Source organism: Triticum urartu, chromosome 2 (assembly GCF_003073215.2).
Source record: "Triticum urartu cultivar G1812 chromosome 2, Tu2.1, whole genome shotgun sequence".
NCBI classification, from domain to species: domain Eukaryota; kingdom Viridiplantae; phylum Streptophyta; class Magnoliopsida; order Poales; family Poaceae; genus Triticum; species Triticum urartu.
The window spans coordinates 442,393,450-442,414,120 of NC_053023.1; the positions used below are offsets into that span (position 1 = coordinate 442,393,450).

The window sequence follows — 20,671 nt, forward strand, 5'->3', positions numbered from 1 at the left end:
AGGTTGACCAGTCAACCCCTGTTGACTGCTGACGTCAGCATGACATCATGTTGATGTCATAAATCCAATTTCGAATTAAATTAAATAATTAATTAAATTCCAGAAATTAATAAATTCTTTTGAAAATCATAGCTTTTAATCCATAACTCGGATTAAAATACTTTGTACATGAAAGTTTCTCAGAACGACGAGACGAATCCGGATACGCGGCCCGTTCGTCCGCCACGCATCCCTAGCATAGCGAACACACAACTTTCCCCCTCCGGTTCATCTGTCCGAAAACGCGAAACACCGGGGATATTTTCCCGGATGTTTCCCCCCTTCACCGGTATCACCTCATACCGCATTAGGGCACCCCTAGCACCGCTACTTGTCTTGTCATGCATCACTATACATCTGTTTGCATTATATTCATTGTTTCTTCCCCCTCTTCTCTCCGATAGACTACGAGACTGACGCTGCTGCTGGTGCCCCGATCGACTACGCTGTTGACGACCCCTCTTTCTTGCCAGAGCAACCAGGCAAGCCCCCCCCCTTGATCACCAGATATCGCCTATTCTTCTCTATTGCTTGCATTAGAGTAGTGTAGCATGTTATTGGTTTTCGTTAATCCTATTCTGTTGCATAGCCTACCATTGTTGCTACAACTCTTGATACCTTACCTGCAATCCTACATGCTTAGTATAGGTTGCTAGTACTTTATCAGTGGCCCTACATTCTAGTCCGTCTGCCATGCTATACTATCGGGCCGTGATCACTCAGGAGGTGATCACGGGTATATACATACATATATACATACTATACAGGTGGTGACTAAAGTCGGCTCGGCTCGTTGAGTACCCGCAAGAGATTCCGACGTTGGGGACTGAAGGGGCAGGTGGCTCCATCCCAGTAGAGGTGGGCCTGGGTTCCCGAAGTTCCCCGACTGTTACACTGTGGCAGAGCGACAGGGCGGGTTGAGACCACCTAGGAGAGAGGTGGGCCTGGCCCTGGTCGGCGTCCGCGGTTATTTCAAAATAACACGCTTAACGAGATCTTGGTATTTGATCTGAGTCTAGCCATTGGCCTATACGCACTAACCAACTACGCGGGAACAATTATGGGCACTCGACGTCGTGGTATCAGCCGAAGCCTTCGTGACGTCAGCGGCTGAGCGGGGCGCGCCGGGTTGGACCGCGTAACTCAACTTCCTTTGTAATGGAGGTTGCTAGGTCTGCTCTCCGGCCGCCCTCGCAACGTGCAGGTGTGCAATGGGCGATGGGCCCAGACCCCTATGCTATAGGATTTAGACCGGTGTGCTGACCTCTCTGTTGTGCCTAGGTAGGGCTGCAACGTGTTGATCTTCCGAGGCTGGGCATGACCCAGGAAAGTGTGTCCGGACAAAGGGGATCGAGCATGTTGGGAAATGTGGTGCACCCCTGCAGGGAAGTTAATCTATTCGAATAGCCATGATCTTCGGTAACAGGACAACTTGGAGTTGTACCTTGACCTTATGACAACTAGAATCGGATACTTAATAAAACACACCCTTCCAAGTGCCAGATACAACCCGGTGATCGCTCTCTAACAGGGCGACGAGGGGAGGATCGGCGGGTAGGATTATGCTATGCGATGCTACTTGGTGAACTTACCTTCTACTCTCTTCTACATGCTGCAAGATGGAGGTGGCCAGAAGCGTAGTCTTCGATAGGACTAGATATCCCCCTCTGAAAGAACATGCGGTGCCCCCATGTTTGGTTTTGGTAATTGATGACAATCTCTATGGACTAATGGTTGCCTTGAGTTATATTTGAAGGTTTTGTCCATAGGCTTTTCTTGGAGTACATGTGTTGGTTTCAAGGAGAGTTTGTGTCGACCAAGGTGCTATTCAAGGAATTACCTAAAGATTGGTCTTGTGAGAGGTTGATCAAGACTAAGTTAAAGAGTGAATCAAGTTGATCAACCCACAAAGCGTAGAAGATGTACCGAGAGGGATCAAGTGATCCCATGGTATGGTAAGCATTGTCAATTACGCTTTGTGTACTAACCCATGGTCTTCATGAGGGTTCTTTGTGGGGTTAGGTTGCGGTGTGCAAGTTCAAGTGGAGCATCACGAAGAGATCAAATGCTTGAAGCTTGCCGTCCTTTGTGGTGACAATGGACTTGTGAAGATGTGCGGAAGAGTGGCTCACCCATAGTGGAGTATGGGGGAGCAATCAACTAGTCTTCATCAAGTCAACCCAATCAAGAAAGGTGGTCCAACTTGAGGGAGTCAAGATCGTCTTCATCTATCTCAAGTGGACCATGTGCAAGGCAAAGGTTTGCCCTTGATAGGTTTTCTATTTTACCGGTCTCATGATGGTTGTTGGGAGACTGGGTTATAGGATCGATTGCCGTACTATCAAGGGCGGCTCTTGATGAGTAGCTTGATCGTATCGTTCGCTGAGAGCTCAAACAATTGCATCCTTGCATCATCTTTCTTGGTTCTTGTTTGGTTCTCTTTGAGAGTCTTAGAGCTTTTGGTCATCTTGATGACAAGCTTGAGTTCATCGAAAACGGAGTTCGCTTGCATACTCTATGATGTTTTCGTTGTTGGAGGTTTTGCCGGTTCTTCTCGGTTGGAGGTTTCACTCCTATATTTGTTGGCATACCTCCCCTGCCTCTTCTTACTATAACTAGTCGCTTGTTTTGATGCTACTCGTCGTCTTGTTCCCAACAAGCTTGAGTTTTGCTCAATTCGAGCTCATATGCAGAAGTATGGCAGTTCTTGTTCTCTTGAGTGTGGTTTTGTCAGGGTCCGCGTTGGAAAGGTTTGGGTGATTCATCACGGTACAAGTCTCCTTCTTTCCCCCTCCTTCTTCTTGAAGCTTCTCCGTTTTCTTGCCTCCCTTGTGGCCTGCCGTTGTTGGTTGCGTAGTACTGCTCCCAGGAAAGCGGTAGTACCGTAGGCATCAGCGGTAGTACCGTGCAGTGGCACGGTAGTACGCAGGTTGCCCCCGGTAGTACGCTCCCTGGAGCCGCACTACCGCTGCCCACCGGCTAGTGGCTCCGCCCCTTTGCGGTAGTAGAAGCGGATGTAATTTTTTACATCGCACCTACCCGGTAGTACCTTGCCGTGCGGTAGTACCGCGCTATGCGGTCAGGCAAGTAGTACGCCCTGCAGTACTACTGTGTGGTTTTTGCTACTTTTCCGTTTTCTTTGACGGAAGTAGGGCACGGAAGTTTCCCTTTCCCCCTGGCTGGGACTTTTTGCCTCGCGGTAGTACCGCATGGGGGGGCGCGGTAGTACCGCGCGTGCGGAAGTTCCGCCCCCAGCTCCTGTGCGTCTGTTTATCAGTTCTGTGCTGGGGTTGCGGCAGTACCGTGGGTCGGTACGGTAGTATCGCACAGCCGTGCGGTAGTACCGCTTGGATGCAAGTAGTAGTACCGTGCGGCCTTGCGGTAGTACCGCTGGCCAGGCGCGGTAGTACTGCTGGCCACGGGCTGGTTGGTGGGTAACGGTTGGATTTTTCCCCACCTATAAAAGGGGGTCTTCTTCCCCAATGAACCTTATCTTTTGATCTCGTGTTCTTCCCCCATTGTTGACCTTCTTCGAGCTTGCTAACTCTCAATCCCTCCATGGATTCTTGCTAATTTTTGAGGGAAAAGAGAGAGGAGATCTAGATCCACGTTTCCACCAATCACTTTCTCCTCTAGGTGAGGGGAACCCCTTGGATCTAGATCTTGGAGTTCTTGGTGTTCTCCTTCTTGTTCTTCCTCTCATTTTCCTCCCTAGCATTAGTTGCTTCGGTGGGATTTGAGAGAGAAGGACTTGGGCACTCCGTGTGCCCTTGCCATTACATTTGGTGCATCGGTTTGAGTTCTCCACGTGATACGTGGAAGTTACAAGTTTGAGAAGCTTATTACTCTTGGGTGTTTGGGCACCCTAGAGCTTGTTCCTCTTGGGTGCCTTGGCGCCCTAGACGGTTGGTGGTGTTCGGAGCTCAATCATTGTGGTGCAAAGCTCCGGGCAAGCGTCGGGGTCTCCAATTAGGTTGTGGAGATCGCCCCGAGCAATTTGACGGGCACCGGTGACCGCCCCCAAGGGTTGCCAAAGTGTACGGGTTCGGTGACCGCCCCCAAGGGTTGCCATTTGTACGGGTTCGGTGACCGCCCTCAAGGGTCCCTTAGTGGAATCACGGCATCTTGCATTGTGCGAGAGCGTGAGGAGATTACGGTGGCCCTAGTGGCTTCTTGGGGAGCATTGTGCCTCCACACCGCTCCAAACGGAGATTAGCATCCGCAAGGGTGTGAACTTCGGGATATATCATCGTCTCCGCGTGCCTCGGTTATCTCTTACCCGAGCCCGTTACTTATGCACTTTACTCTGTGATAGCCATATTGTTCTGTGTCATATATCTTGCTATCTCATAGTTGCTTCTTGCTTAGCATAAGTTGTTGGTGCACATAGGTGAGCCTAGTTTTTTAGGTTTTATGCTTGGCAAATTAACCGCTAGGTTTATTCCGCATTTGTTCAAGCCTAAACCGTAATTATTTTAAAGCGCCTATTCACCCCCCCCCTCTAGGCGACATCCACGATCTTTCAATTGGTACCAGAGCCTCGTCTCTCTTTGTTAGGCTTAACCGCCTAGAGAGTAAAGATGTCGACTAGGGGATTAGGATTCTTTGACACTCTTAGTTTCGATGGCACAAATTTTGATGTTTGGATAATTCGCATGCTTAATCTCTTTAGGGTCATGGACCCAAATTTAGAGCGAATTGTAGATATGGGTTTTTCTCCTCCAAAGGATCCCCAAAGATTATCTTTAGAGGATGAGAAAAACTCTTATCTCAATGCTCAAGCTTCTAATGTGCTTTTCGATGCTTTGAGCAATGTAGTTATATTTCAACTCATGCCGTTCCGGGATGCTCATGAGTTGTGGACAAAGCTTCAAGATAAATATGGCGTGTCCAAGTTTTGTGGGGATGATTGTTCTCCCTCCACATCCGGCCGTATAGTCTTCTCAACTTCTTCTACTTCACCTACATGTGGCTTGCCACAAGGTAATGATATGGTGAGTAGTGTTGGTCATTGCAATGATTATAGTATGTTTATTGTGGATGATCCTTCATCACTATCTTATTGCAATGCTCCTTCTTTGGGCTTTAACACTTCGAGCACTCCAAATGTTTCACATGCTTGTGTTGATAGTCCTTGCATATCATGTAGAAATTGCTTGACTAAATCCCATGATGATATGTTTACTATGTCTTGTTGCCATGATAAAAATGCATATATGTCCTCGAATTGTTGTGCTAACAATGTAGAGGAAACCCAACACCCCATGGAACAAGATGTGGTCTTGAATGGTGCTTCAACGGATCCTACATCATCATCTATTGCATTTTGCCTTATGGCCAAGGCTTCAAAGGTATCTCCCACTTTGAATCCCAATATATCTTGTGATGATGGCAAGAGTGATGATGATGTTGATTATGATGAAGAGAATGATAATGTTGCCTCCTTAAAAACTAAGGGGGAAATGATTTTTAAAGCTCTTCACAAAAATAAACTTGCTCGTTCCAACTTCATGGAAATCATGTCTATTGCCATTGAAGGCAAGAAATACATTGAGGAGTTGGAATCTCATCTAGAGGAGCATGAGGTCACCATTGATAAAATGGAAGCTCATGAGTACGCAAATGAGATTGCAGACCTCTCTCAAGCTCTTGAACTTGAACAAACCACCAAGGAATCTCTTGAGGAGACTTTTGCTCTAGAATTATCTAGAGTAAGGGAATCTCGTGATAGAGCTCTTGAGGTGGCCAATGATTTTGAAACTAAAAATGAGGAGCTTGAAGTTGCGCATGCTAAACTCCTTGAGGACTTTGAGCACCTCGAAAATGGCTCAAGGGTCATTAAGAGTGAGCTCATCAAACTCACCGAGTCTCATGCTCAACTTAAACCTTCATGTTCAGAAGAGCTTGCCAAGTTGTCTTCTCCTCTTGTTGCTAATGATGATGCTTGTGCTACTAACTCTATCTCTTGTGAAGCATCAATATTAAAGGAGAATGTTGAGCTAAGGGCTCAACTTGAGTTGCTATCTAGCAACTATGGGATGTTGGAAGAAAATCATGTAAAGCTCACAAGCTCTCATGATGATCTTCTAGTATCCCATAATGTGCTAAAGATAGCTCATGAGGCCATGCTTGCTAAGGTAACATCTAGTGAGCCTCATGTGGATACTAGCACTACTTTTGGTCAAAATGCTATATTGCCTTGTGCTAGTCCTCGCAATTCATCCATGCATAACATTGGTACATCTTGTGATGAATTGCTTTCCTTGCCTTGTTGCTCTAACGTTGAAGCTTATACTTCCTCTAGTACTTGTGTTGAGACTAACCATGTAGAGGAAATCAAAGAGCTCAAGGCCCAAGTCACTTCTTTGAAGAAAGACTTGGAAAAGAGTCATGAAGGGAAATTCACGCTCAACAATATCTTGAGTGTGCAAAAAAACCCCAATGACAAAGGTGGACTTGGATTCAACTCCAACAAGAAGAAGAAGTCCAAGGTGAACAAAAGGAAGGGCCAAAAACAAGTCAAGAATTCGGCCAAGATTGTTTGCTTCAAGTGCAAAGTAGAAGGGCATCATGTTAGATCTTGCCAATTGAAGAAGAAGCCCATTAGTGACAAGCAACAAGGGAAGCGGCCACAAGTTCACTCTCATTCTCAACCTCAAGTTGAAGAAAAGCCTCTTCCCAAGAAGACTCAAGCTTATGCTTCTCAAGTTGAGAAATCAAGTGAGAAGAAAGTAAAGAGTAGAGGTTGCTACCTATGTCGCGAGAAAGGTCACCTCGCCTCTTCATGCATTAGTGGTAACCTATCCAACCCAATTATTATTGATGATGTCTATTCTCTTGGGAAGGATAAGGTTGGCAATGTGGTTTCCAAGTTTGTTGGTACTCAAAGTGGTTTGAAGCAAAGAACCATTTGGGTAGCCAAGCATATTGTGACTAACCTCTTAGGACCCGACTTGGTTGGGGACCAACAAGCTCAAACTTGATCAATAGGTGATGTTGGAGGTCATTGGAGACTTGGCTACATTATGAAGAATTAAGGGGACTTCATCATTCTTATTGTCTCAAGCCAAGTCATTCGGATTATCAAGTTTCTATCTTACATCCAATGTTCCTCCTTGCGGTAACTCATGCTTAAATTGTGTACATTGATAGTTACTTGCCCCTTTGCATGTTTGGTTTCGTTCCTTGCATGTGTTTGTATATGTTGTGCTTCCAACTTGATTATCTTGAGCAATCAAGTATGTGTGTGTTGGTTTGCACATCATGTACATGTGTGTCGTTCGTTGAGCCTTTGTGCATCTTGTTCTTTTCTTAGTTGGCTCTTGTGAGAGATTAATGGAATATCCCATTATGGGGGAGTGATGTGCTTTGTGCACTTCACAATCCTATAAAGGTGGGTACATGGGGAATACCACTTAGTATTGATATTGCAAGCTTATCTAGTCACTATGTGGTATGTCTTCTCATGAGAAATTCAAATTCTAAATAGTCCATTAATTATCTCTTGTTGGATCCTTTAATTGCCTCTTGTCTATCTTTAATTGGTATCACATTATGGGGGAGTAATATGCTATGTGTATATTACTAGCCTAGAAAATGTGTACATTTGAGATATTGTCACCTAGAGTTGATATTGTTAATTATCTTGTTCCTAGGTGGCATGTTAGCTCTACAAGTTGCAATTTGCTTTTTGTTTGGTGTGAAGATGATGTCGGATATCCTTGCTATCTACCACCGGGAATTATTTCCGTTTACTTCTTGTCTTTTGACAATTGGTACTCACTTTTGTGGTAGAATTTATTGATCATCTTTACATTGGCCTTTGCTTTTTATTTGCCCTTTCTCTTGCCAAGAATTGTATCAACTCCCTTTGTCTTCCATACCACTTGTGGATCTTGTTTATTTCTTGATCTTGTCTAGTGTTTTCTAGATATAGTGAAAGTGGTGATCCCACCTTGTGCATTTTGTATTCAAATGTAATTTCTCTATAATGCACTAGTCTTGGGGGAGCTATCATATTTTCTATAAAACACTCATCTTGTGATCCTTATCAAGTGTGTCGGTGGAAGGCAAGTCGTTTCTTTTGGGTACTTTGTGCCATCTTGAAACTTTGTAGAGAGCTTGGTTTGTTTGGAACCATCCTCTCTTTTGGGGGTTTGATATCCTTTATTTAGTGGGTATCAATGGATATCTCATTCCTTGATGTATCTTTTATTGATATCCTCCAAGTGATGATTTATTCATTTGGTATCTTTTCTTCACTTGGTATTTCTTTGTCTTTTGGTCTCGGTTCTTGAAAGTCTTGAGCTTGCATATTTACTTCTTGTAGTTTCTTTGGCATGCTTTCTTTCTTTGACCCAATATATAGGGGAAACTCCACCAAGTCTCAAATTGGATGAGATGTGCATGAAATTCAGTTTCATATCTATATGCACATATTTATGTGGAGTTTGTCCTATGTGTTGTTGGTTCTCTAACTCTTTGGTCCCAATGAGTTTGGGTACCATTTTGTTTGTGTTGTTGTTCTAGGAACAAGTGGAGATGCATTGGATGCTCGGCTCACTCACAAGGAAGGAGTTGTCACCATGTGCTTATTGGAGTCAAGCTAGGATTATCAATGAACTACTTTGTACCTTCAAGTGGTATCTACTACATCCTTCCAATGTTATCTCGGTAACAAGTATCTTCATATACTTCATGCACATTTCTTGCATCAACCTTGTGTAGGTTGTATCATGGCATGTTATCCATTCTTTCTTGTGATACTTGTTTCCTTTCTCAAAGCATCCCAACAATGATCTCATGTTGCTAGTTGCGATGTCTTTGATGGTTGTGTAGTAGGAATTCATTTATATACAATAAGACCTTATCTAGCTATGTGCTATGCTTTCAAGCAAATATCTTATCGGTATATTTATGATTTCCTTGTGGATATCTTGTTCCTCGTGTTGCAACTATTTCGGGTGTACATCCTTCTTTGTAGATATATATATCATCATGAGTTCGTCTACCTAGAATCTTATACACTTGAGAAAAGTTGCATATCTAGTTGATATCCTTTCTTTCACGGCCACCTTGTCTTTCTTTTGTTATTTCTTTGGTCGCTCCGTGAAAGCTTTTGCCTTGAGTGTGTGTCTTCTATCGTTGCATCTTGATGCACTCTTGTGTGTGGTGAAGATTATTTTCCTCATGCTTATCTTCACGAGGCTTTTGCCATCTTAATTGGTATCCCTCGTCTTGATGAGGCTTTCTTCTTCTATCTTCACCATGGGTTGTCACAAGCATAGGTTCTTAATATGCTTATTAGTAAGCTTGTGAACCCATTTGCTAGTTGTGTGTGGGAATGATAGGCCTTGCACCGTGTGCCTCGTTCTTTCAAGACTTTATTGATGCCTAATGCTCATCCGTACATTAGTCTTCTCAAGTGCATTGCCTTGACTCACACACATCATTTTGGTTGAGCCCATTCTTAAGTTGCCTCTTTTATTACTTGTTGCTCAACCATGTGTGTGTTGCAAGTACTAGGCTTTGTTTTCTATATGCTCACTTGCACTTGTTGTAAGTTTCTGTTGATTTTGGGGGAGCTATGATCCTATTTTGTGCACTTTGTATCCAAATACAAATATTCTTATGTGTGCACAAATCATGGGGAGCTTCTCTAGTTTCTTTAGAACACTCCTTTGCTCATTTCATAATATCATTTATTCATGTGGCTCATAGGATCTTTGGCCTAGTTGGTTCAATTGGTATCTTTTGATAGCTTGATTCAATTGGTATCTTTTGATTGCTTGATTGCTTGTGTCTCTCTTTGTTATGTCTTTGTGGCATATCTTTCTTTTGCAATCTTTGGGCCTCAATATAGTTTGTCTTCCTTCAAGTATTTACCGTTGGATATGTGTATTGCATTCCACTCTCTTGTTGAGAAATACACAACTTATGGAGGAACTCAATCTATATTGGCCTTCTAAGCTTTTCGCCCATTTTGGCAATCGATGCCAATGGGGGAGAAGTTTCAGAGAGTTTTGTGGAGTTTTCAGAGAGTTTTGTGGAGAAGTCTTTAGAGTTTTCTCCTTGCTTTGGTTTTGTTCCTAAGCATTTGCATCTCATACGCATGCATTTGCATCTCATACGCATGCATTATTGGTTGTTGCATTGCATGGTGATGCATAATTCCTTGTATTAAACTCTCTTGAAAGTGATTGTCATCAATTACCAAAATGGGGGAGATTGAAAGAACATGCGGTGCCCCCATGTTTGGTTTTGGTAATTGATGACAATCTCTATGGACTAATGGTTGCCTTGAGTTATATTTGAAGGTTTTGTCCATAGGCTTTTCTTGGAGTACATGTGTTGGTTTCAAGGAGAGTTTGTGTCGACCAAGGTGCTATTCAAGGAATTACCTAAAGATTGGTCTTGTGAGAGGTCGATCAAGACTAAGTTAAAGAGTGAATCAAGTTGATCAACCCACAAAGCGTAGAAGATGTACCGAGAGGGATCAAGTGATCCCATGGTATGGTAAGCATTGTCAATTACACTTTGAGTACTAACCCATGGTCTTCATGAGGATTCTTTGTGGGGTTAGGTTGCGGTGTGCAAGTTCAAGTGGAGCATCACGAAGAGATCAAATGCTTGAAGCTTGCCGTCCTTTGTGGTGACAATGGACTTGTGAAGATGTGCGGAAGAGTGGCTCACCCATAGTGGAGTGTGGGGGAGCAATCAACTAGTCTTCATCAAGTCAACCCAATCAAGAAAGGTGGTCCAACTTGAGGGAGTCAAGATCGTCTTCATCTAGCTCAAGTGGACCATGTGCAAGGCAAAGGTTTGCCCTTGATAGGTTTTCTATTTTACCGGTCTCATGATGGTAGTTGGGAGACTGGGTTATAGGATCGATTGCCGTACTATCAAGGGGGGCACTCGATGAGTAGTTTGATCGTATCGTTCACTGAGAGCTCAAACCATTGCATCCTTGCATCATCTTTCTTGGTTCTTGTTTGGTTCTCTTTGAGAGTCTTAGAGCTTTTGGTCATCTTGATGACAAGCTTGAGTTCATCGGAAATGGAGTTCGCTTGCATACTCTATGATGTTTTCGTTGTTGGAGGTTTTGCCGGTTCTTCTCGGTTGAAGGTTTCACTCCTCTATTTGTTGGCATACCTCCCCTTCCTCTTCTTACTATAACTAGTCGCTGTTTTGATGCTACTCGTCGTCTTGTTTCCAACAAGCTTGAGTTTGCTCAATTCGGAGCTCATATGCAGAAGTTATGGCAGTTCTTGTTCTCTTGAGTGTGGTTTTGTCAGGGTCCGCGTTGGAAAGGTTTGGGTGGATTCATCACGTACACGTCTCCTTCTTTTCCCCTCCTTCTTCCTTGAAGCTTCCTCCGTTTTCTTGCCTCCCTTGTGTGGCTGCCGTTGTTGGTTGCGGTAGTACTGCTCCCAGGAAAGCGGTAGTACCGTAGGCATCAGCGGTAGTACCGTGCAGTGGCACGGTAGTACCGCAGGTGCCCACGGTAGTACCGCTCCCCTGGAGCCGCACTACCACTGCCCACCAGGCTAGTGCCGCCCCTTTGCGGTAGTAGGAGCGGATGTAATTTTTTACATCCGCACCTACCGCGGTAGTACCGCTTTCGCCGTGCGGTAGTACCGCGCTATGCGGTTAGGCAGTAGTACCGCCCCTCGGCAGTACTACTGTGTCGGGTTTTTGCTACTTCCGTTTCTTTACGGAAGTAAGCACGGAAGTTTCCCTTTTCCCCTGGCTAGGACTTTTGCCTCGCGGTAGTACCGCATGGGGGGCGCGGTAGTACCGCGCGTGCGGAAGTTCCGCCCCCAGCTCCTGTGCGTCTGTTTATCGGTTCTGTGTTGGGGTTGTGGCAGTACCGTGGGTCGGTACGGTAGTACCGCACAGCCGTGCGGTAGTACCGCTTGGATGCAAGCAGTAGTACCGCGCGGCCTTGCGGTAGTACTGCTGGCCAGGCGCGGTAGTACCGCTGGCCGCGGGCTGGTTGGTGGGTAACGGTTGGATTTTTCCCCACCTATAAAAGGGGGTCTTCTTCCCCATTGAACATTATCCTTTGAGCTCGTGTTCTTCCCCCATTGTTGACCTTCTTCGAGCTTGCTAACTCTCAATCCCTCCATCGATTCTTGCTAGTTTTTGAGGGAAAAGAGAGAGGAGATCTAGATCCATATTTCCACCAATCACTTTCTCCTCTATGTGAGGGGAACCCCTTGGATCTAGATCTTGGAGTTCTTGGTGTTCTCTTTCTTGTTCTTCCTCTCATTTTCCTCCCTAGCATTAGTTGCTTCGGTGGGATTTGAGAGAGAAGGACTTGGGCACTCCGTGTGCCCTTGCCATTGCATTTGGTGCATCGGTTTGAGTTCTCCACGTGATACGTGGAAGTTACAAGTTGAGAAGCTTATTACTCTTGGGTGCTTGGTACCCTTGAGCTTGTTCCTCTTGGGTGCTTGGGCGCCCTAGACGATTGTTGGTGTTCGGAGCTCAATCATTGTGGTGCAAAGCTCCGGGCAAGCGTCGGGGTCTCCAATTAGGTTGTGGAGATCGCCCCGAGCAATTTGACGGGCACCGGTGACCGCCCCCAAGGGTTGCCAAAGTGTACGGGTTCGGTGACCGCCCCCAAGGGTTGCCATTTGTACGGGTTCGGTGACCGCCCTCAAGGGTCCCTTAGTGGAATCACGGCATCCGGCATCTTGCATTGTGCGAGGGCGTGAGGAGATTACGGTGGCCCTAGTGGCTTCTTGGGGAGCATTGTGCCTCCACACCGCTCCAAACGGAGATTAGCATCCGCAAGGGTGTGAACTTCGGGATACATCGTCGTCTCCGCGTGCCTCGGTTATCTCTTACCCGAGCCCTTTACTTATGCACTTTACTTTGTGATAGCCATATTGTTCTTGTCATATATCTTGCTATCACATAGTTGCTTATCTTGCTTAGCATAAGTTGTTGGTGCACATAGGTGAGCCTAGTTGTTTTAGGTTTATGCTTGGCAAATTAACCGCTAGGTTTATTCCGCATTTGTTCAAGCCTAAACCGTAATTATTTTAAGCCTATTCACCCCTCTAGGCGACATCCACGATCTTTCATTCACCCTCTTATTCCGGCATTCTGCAGTTCAGTCCACATATGATACCAATGCATACATATGTAGTGTTGCTCCTTGCTTGCGAGTACTTTGGATGAGTACTCACGGTTGCTTTGCTCCCCCTTTTCCCCCTTTCCATACCCGATTGTTGCGACCAGGCAATGGAGCCCAGGAGCCAGAAGCCACTGTCGTCGACGACTCCTACTACACTAGAGGTGCCTACTACTACGTGCAGGCCACCGACGACGACGAGGAGTGGTTTAGGTGGATCCCAGGCAGGAGGCCTGCGCCTCTTTTGATTTGTATCCTGGTTTGTGCTAGCCTTTTTAAAGCAAACTTGTTTAACTTATGTCTGTACTCCGATATTGTTGCTTCCGCTGACTCGTCTATGATCGAGCTCTTGTATTCGAGCCCTCGAGGCCCCTGGCTTGTAATATGATGCTTGTATGCCTTATTTTATTTGTAGAGTTGTGTTGTGACATCTTCCCGTGAGTCCCTGATCTTGATCGTGCACGTTTGCGTGTATGATTAGTGTATGATTGAATCGGGGGCGTCACAGGCGGCTGCCACGGCAGCAGCATCGACCCGGTGGCGATGGTTGGTGGCGCGGCCGGCGGCAGCTCGTAGGGCCCGGCCAAGTAGAGGCAGATCCCCTGGACCGCGGTGGCGATATCGCGGATTGCTCCGGTGACCTCCTCCGGAGAGAAGACGACGGCGACCGGCGCGGCGGTGGTGACGGCACCAGCGGGGGAGGCGCGCTGGCCGTTATGGACAGCAGGGCGGTGGTGGCGGTGGGCAGCAGGAGGGATGGGGTGGGCGGCGGCGAAGACATGATCGCAACCGAGTTAACTGATACCAAAGTGGTAGGAACTAGGGTTCTACCGGGTCTAGGCCAGAGGTTGTAGGGGAAGGAGGGAGCTGGACGTGGACGAACACGCGGCCGCCGGCGGCTGGGCGCCGTCATGCGCGAGGGAGGAGGAGGCGGCGTTGGCAGGAGACGACTAGGGTTAGGTCTCCCGGCTCCCTAAGGAAGCCGAGTAGATATGCTTGCTTCTTGCTTAATCCCAAAACGGGTCCTTACACGAGTTTATATAATCCTCCTAATAAGATAATTGGGCTAAGCCCCTAATACCAATAAGATAAACTTAGGCCACAACTAACTGGGTTAAGCTCCTAATATGCTGGTCATAACAAAATGCTACTCCCTCCGTCCCATAATTTAAGACGTTAGGGAGTATAATTTAAATTTGTGTTCGATTAATCAGATTAAACTGTTTTTATTTTATTTTGGAGTTCTTTTTAGATTTGAGTAATCTTGGAATTTTATCAATTCACAAATTGACATACTGAGAAACTGGTAATAAGTGATCGCTCGTGGGAATAATCAGCGCTTTTGAACATTGTTGTATGGGTCTTCTGTGGCAACTACAAAACATAATCGGTGCGCCTGACGTAATAATACAGATACAACATGTATTTGACATTTCACGAAAACTCAAATCCGAATCCAGTCCAGAACTCTAGAAACCAAAAGAACAAAGGCAGGGCTGGCAGTGTTAATGGGCAAAATTAATACTCAACCCAAATTAGTTAGTATTCATGGTCTGATTTTTTTTGTTTCTTGGAGCTGCGGGTAAAATTTTGATTTGAATTTTTATAGAGCTGTGCATACATATTGTACCTATGTTTTCGAAAAAAAAGAGGATTTGTAGAGTTCAACTGGCGTTAAACAAGACCCGATGCGCTACGCATTGGATGTGTTCTCGTACAAACTATGTCAGCCACACTGCGTGCCTTTTCTTCTTCTTTTGAATAAAAGAAATATATTAATAAAAAAAGAAAGATACCAATTACATCCAATTTATCCATTAACATGGTCTCAAGAGCTACTTAGGATATCAAGTGTAGAGGAATATGATGCAACTCTCAGTATGGCTGACAAATCTATAGGATATCAAGTACATAGGTCAGTCAAATCCTCAGCTATACACAAGGAGGAAGACTTAAAGTATAAGAATACACGTGCTAAATACATTTACTCAACATCAAGGATGCACACAATCAAATTATTAAAAAAGAAAAAGAAGCGAACAACAACAATGTAACACCCCAGGTTTTCACTCGGATCGGCAAGTGGCCCTAAAGTCTGATACTCCTCAAGTGGTGGGAGCTTGTTTGAATTCTTGTATTTTATCCTCTACCTTCTATAAAGCCATGGCACACAGTTTGCATGCTCTAAAAAACATCATCGCATAGGAGATCCCTTCACACCACATCTGTCCCCTCCCCTCCATTTTTCTCCACGACTAACTCAAATCATAAGATTGACAAATCATTATTCCTCGATAAGAAGCCAATCGTCACTGGTAACAAGTTATCAATGACAAAATATTAGTGACGAGTTGCTTGCTTTTCAGTAATGAACGTTTTGGGCCCGTCACTGATAAGTGATTCTACAGTAGTGATACTCACACAACGCCAATTGAAGACCCAAGTTAGTTACTTCAAGATTAACAAAGTCACCATATATGCCTAGATGTCGAAGAGATTGCCGCCTTCCGTTGAAAAAATATTTGGGTTCAGTTAAATACAAATAGCTTCCGACATAATGTTTGATCCCCTATGGGATGGGGTATAATAATGACTTCTGCCCTTCAAGCTACATGTAGCTTCTCAATAGAAACATACATAACATTAGAGTAAATTAAAGATATGTCAAATAGCACCAAAACAGCCCTAGATAGGTCTTACTACAAGCTAAGTGAGCAGAGCATCCGAAGAATGCAAGGTGCTTAGACAGGTGCTTGACAAATAACCATTTTCCCCTTCGGAGACACCTCTCTAAATACCTTGCATTGTGCGAACTGAGTGTAGGTTCCTTGTGGTGGGACTAACCCACCAGGGTTCAAGTCCTAAACTTGGCATTGATGGTCACATTTTCCTAGATTTATTTCAGTTCTTCTGGTGATGTGCGTTCACGAAGGGGTCTGCAGCGACTTTGTCAATCTGAAGATAATGTGCCGGCTTAGAGGTTCTCACAGGGGTAAGGTGTGCATGCGTGCGTTCATATGGATAAGTGCAGTGGCGGAAGTAGGAATGCATATAATTGGACGTTAGGGAGGGCCGACTGCAGGTAACAGTAAAAAGATGTCACTGCTCATATGCATATTACCAAGGAAATTAGGATGTTGGGGAGGGCCCGGGCCCTGGCTGGCCCCTATGTGCCTCCGCCACTGGATAAGTGTATATGCAGCAATCTGTACGAGCGTCTGCGCTTATACTGTGTTAAAAAATACTCTGCATTGTACAAGGGCCAATATAACTCAGAAGTCAGAACCAGGAAGTTACAACATGGAAATTATAAAAGACAAAACCTACTTAATCGCTTACCCTTACTGTTGAGTCCCTACCAAAGTGAACTTTGAAGTCCTAGTTTATAATCCGTGTCATGGTCTCGATCGAGCACTTGACCGATGCCTACGTGCTTGAATGCGAGCGAATGAGTTACGGAGTGAGTGTGTAACTGGGTACACTGCATATATACCATGGGCAAAAATTGTGTACGAGTGTCTGTTCATGGCACGGCATAGTTGAGCGAACGATAGTGCATCACAGTCACAGGCGGCCATAGCTAGCGTTTGTTACCGTCAATTGCTTGATACATTTAACGGCGCCGTTTGACCAGCCATGCGGGCCGGGCGACGGCCCTGGTCGACTGAAGCACAGCAGCGGTACAACTCGGCCACTTTCTGTAGTACTCAGTTACGGATCGGACGGACAGGGACAAACCAGAGGACACGCCACACGCCACACTACTAACAACACATGGAATGACGACACGTGGCTTAGCAGATCTCCGACGTGGCTTCTGGCCGGAAGCCCTCGCTGAGCAGCGCCGCCATCACCCACAGCTTCACCGTGCGGTCGCTGATCATCACCTCCTCCCTTGCTTCACTAACCTGCACACACGCACGGCGATACCACATCAGTACAACTAAGTATCACTCGTTTGGAGCTCTGGAATTCCATGCACAGAGAGAGCATCACAGTTTCTAGAGGAATCAATCGAGAGAAAAATTCATACTATACTACAAGTACGTAGTATAGATATGTTCTTTCCGTCCGAGTAACTTGTCGCGGAAATGAATAATGATTATTTATAAGAGTCGTTGCTTACAATTAAAAAAGATGTATCTATGTATTTTAGTTTTAGATACATTTTTTTTTATCCATTTTGATAACAAGTATTTTCAGACGGAGGGAGGGAGTAGTACCTTGAGTGTGAGAGTTGACACGACGCGGTCCGACGAGCAGCCGAGGTTGGAGCTCTCCACCAGGAAGCCGGCGAGGGACTCGACGGCCGCGCAGAGAGGCGCCGCCACGCCGTCCCGCCGCTCGCACTCCACCGTCACGAAGAACCGGCCCTCGCCCACCTGGGCCGCGCTCACTAGCGTCACCCGCGCGCCGCCGCCCCCTCTGGAGCTGCCGCTGTTCCCCTCGTCGTCGCCGCCGTTGCGGCCGTGCCGGCGGCCCTGCTTCTGCTGCAGCTGCTGCCGCCGGCCGGCCAACCCCGGCCGCGCCTCGAGCGTCGCCACGTCCTCCTTGAGCTTCCTGGCGTGCGACTGCAGGTTCTTGACGTACGCCACTGCGTCGGCGATGATGGAGGCCTTGTCCATCTGCAGAGGAAAGTGACGCGCGCTCCCAGTAAGAATCGGTGTGTACTTCACAAACTGTTTCTATCGATCACGACATGAGAGGATCCTGAGTAGTACAAACTAGAGTAGTAGTACTAACCTTTGTGATGTTGGGGACGAGAGCTCTGAGCTCGTATAGCTTCTCCTTCATCCGGAACCTCCTCTTGCGCTCCGACACGATGGTCTTGGAGCGGTCTCGCCTCTTCCTCGTCCCCGACAGGTCGCTGTCGTCGCGGCTGGGCTCGAAGCCCGCGCCTTGCTCCCCGGAGACAGGGCTGATCACGTCGTCGTAGCTGCAGGGGTGGTCGTCCGGGGACGCGCCCTCGCATTCCTGCCGCCATGCCTGGTCAGCAGCAGCAGCAGCGCCCACCATGTCGTTGTCGTCCCCGGCGCCGCCGCCGCCGCCACCACCGCCGAACAGCTCGTCGCCGAGATGCATGAGGTCCTCCATCCAGGCGCCATCGTCGGCGGCCGGCTGCACCGCGAGGAAGCCGGCGTCGTCGCCGTGGAAGTGCATCGGGTCAACGTCGAAGAAGCCCGGGCCGATCATGAGGTGCTCTTGGTGTGGCGACAAATGCAGCAGCCGCTGGTGGTGCTCCATTACCGATTCGATTGGGTACGGCCGGTGGTGGGTTATCTTGGTAAAGTGATTGAGGCAAGGCGGGCGGGAGCTCCGGTGGGTGCCGCGCTTTTTATATATAGCCCTCGCAGCCTTTTGGATGTGGAAGGAATCTTGTTTGGATCCAGTTTGTGCTGCGCCCTACTATATGGAATTTACAGCGGAGGGGAAGAAGATGGTGGTGATTGGAGGGGGTTGTTTATGCCGTCGACGGCCAGCCAGCGGTTTGACACGAAGCAGCTAACCGTATACTACTACAAAATGTTGTTAACAGGCATGAACTGAGCACCTCCCCATGGATCGATTAGATGCACAATAGATTAGATTAGATTAGATTTTTTTGCGGGAAAGATTAGATTAGATTAGGGTGACACTTGAACAATTTTCTTTTAATCAAGGTTAACTGCTACTAGTGCATGGGAATCGATACTAGTAGACCGCTACCTAGGTCTATCTTTTTTTTTGCGGGGGGCTACCTAGGTCTATCTGACTGGCCACCTACAAATCTAAACTTGTGTAGACTGTAAGTTGTCTCTAGCTGGGTTGATTCTTGCTTGTTTAAACATGGATATGTACCTGTGCCAGTTAATTATTGGTTCACTAAGAGCATCTACAACCAGGATTGGTAAATTGCGGCTCCCACACGCCCGCGGGTTTGTCTGGGCACGTCGGTTGGCAATGCCCGGATAGTTGTAATTTTGTCCTCCCTACAATCACGGACACCAAATATTATACCATTTTTTTTCTTACAAACACATGCAAAATACACAGATCATACGAGATGGCATAGAACATATCATTTCGGTCATTGAACATCCACAAAGTTCATCCAAAAGGGTCGACGGAGTTCAAATTCACCTTAAAACATAAAAAGAAAACTACAAATATTAACATAGCAGTGCGGGGTGACCGGAATTCACCACTTCCTAACCGGGCCCTTGCCCTTGCGGTTGGCGGCACGGTGGTTCATCTCCTCCATGTAGGCTTTCGCGGCGGGAGGATCATCGTTGTCGTCATCGTCGTCTGTGGTGGTGCCGCTCTCCTCCGACGAGGAGATGTAGCACGAGAGGCGGCGGAGGAGACACTATTGCTCCTTCGCGTGTCAGGCCGCCTTCGCCTTGGCGGGGTCCTTCTTCCTTGTGAGGCGCTCGGATGCCTCGATGTCGAGGCGAAGCGCCTTCGCGTTCTTGCGCCGGAGGCGTCACGCGTTGGCGGGAAGAGTCAGGCTCCGCCGTCGCTGCTCGCGTCGGGCCGCCTTGGGCTCCAACTCCGGCATGCGCATGCACATGAGAAACGCGGGCATGAGCACCCAACACTGCCCGGGCTATGCAACCGTTGGAGGGGAAGGGGACACGCCCACCCTGCTTCGGATCTGGAGCAGCGCAGAGCGGGCTAGGCGGGCGCGGGATTGGTTGTTGCCGCCAGCATTACGCCGGCGGGATACGGAGGAGCTGGCGGATGCGACAGAGCTCGCGCTTCCTTCGGTTTCGATGCGCTACCGCTCGATGGCGGGAACGCAAGCTCCTCATTGTCGGGCGTGTCGCTGCTAGATCAGACGTCCTCCTCCTTGACGAGGCCATCCCAGTCTGTGGGATCCGGCTCGCTGCTGGAGCTGGCATCGGAGTTGGCCATAGCGAAGAGGAGGAAATGGAGTTGGGAGGGAGTAGGGAGGACGAGGGGAGCAGAGAGGACTAGTTGACTGAGAGGAGTGAGGGGTTTGACTAGGGTTCGTCCGGTCAGGTGGGTTTTTTGTGGGGACATTGGTTGGGGTGGTGTAGGCCCTAGCAGGCCGATCCTATGTGGCAGCGGTGTTCGGACAATCCTATGGAGTTGCCGGTCAGTCTGGGCGTTTGGACCGGATTTAGGGCTCCCAGTTGGCTATCGCTTTTGCGTTTGGTCATTGATCGGACAACCCATCCAGGCGTTTGGGGGAGGATTTGAGAGGTCCAGTTGTAAATGCTCTGAATGTTGAGTATATATATAATCCCATCCAAGTTTTTTTAATGGAATTACCCCACCCAACTTGTAACTCAATGATTACATGGTTGATCCTCCATTTGGTCCAAGTTGGGACATGGGCTAGCCATAAGGTAAATATAAATAGAATGTCATTCACTTTTACAAAAAAAAACCCTACAAATATGATAATGTAACATTGTTGCATGTTCACAAGAGTAAATATTTCTTACCTGCGTATTCAGCTAGGAGCAATAGTCAAAACTGCATGTC

At 46.9% G+C, this 20,671-nt stretch overlaps 1 protein-coding gene across 1 annotated transcript; it reads right to left on the bottom strand.

The window, feature by feature from the left end:
* Nucleotides 1–16,734: 16,734 nt before the first annotated feature.
* LOC125541644 (transcription factor BHLH156-like) lies at nucleotides 16,735–18,535 on the bottom strand. The gene is made up of 3 exons (XM_048704998.1): nucleotides 17,924–18,535; nucleotides 17,404–17,805; nucleotides 16,735–17,088 (listed from the first exon to the last, which is right to left on the bottom strand). The coding sequence occupies exons 1-3, from the start codon at nucleotides 18,422–18,424 to the stop codon at nucleotides 16,975–16,977; spliced, it is 1,017 nt and encodes a 338-aa protein (XP_048560955.1). The 5' UTR covers nucleotides 18,425–18,535; the 3' UTR covers nucleotides 16,735–16,974.
* Between the last annotated feature and the right edge of the window lie 2,136 nt (nucleotides 18,536–20,671).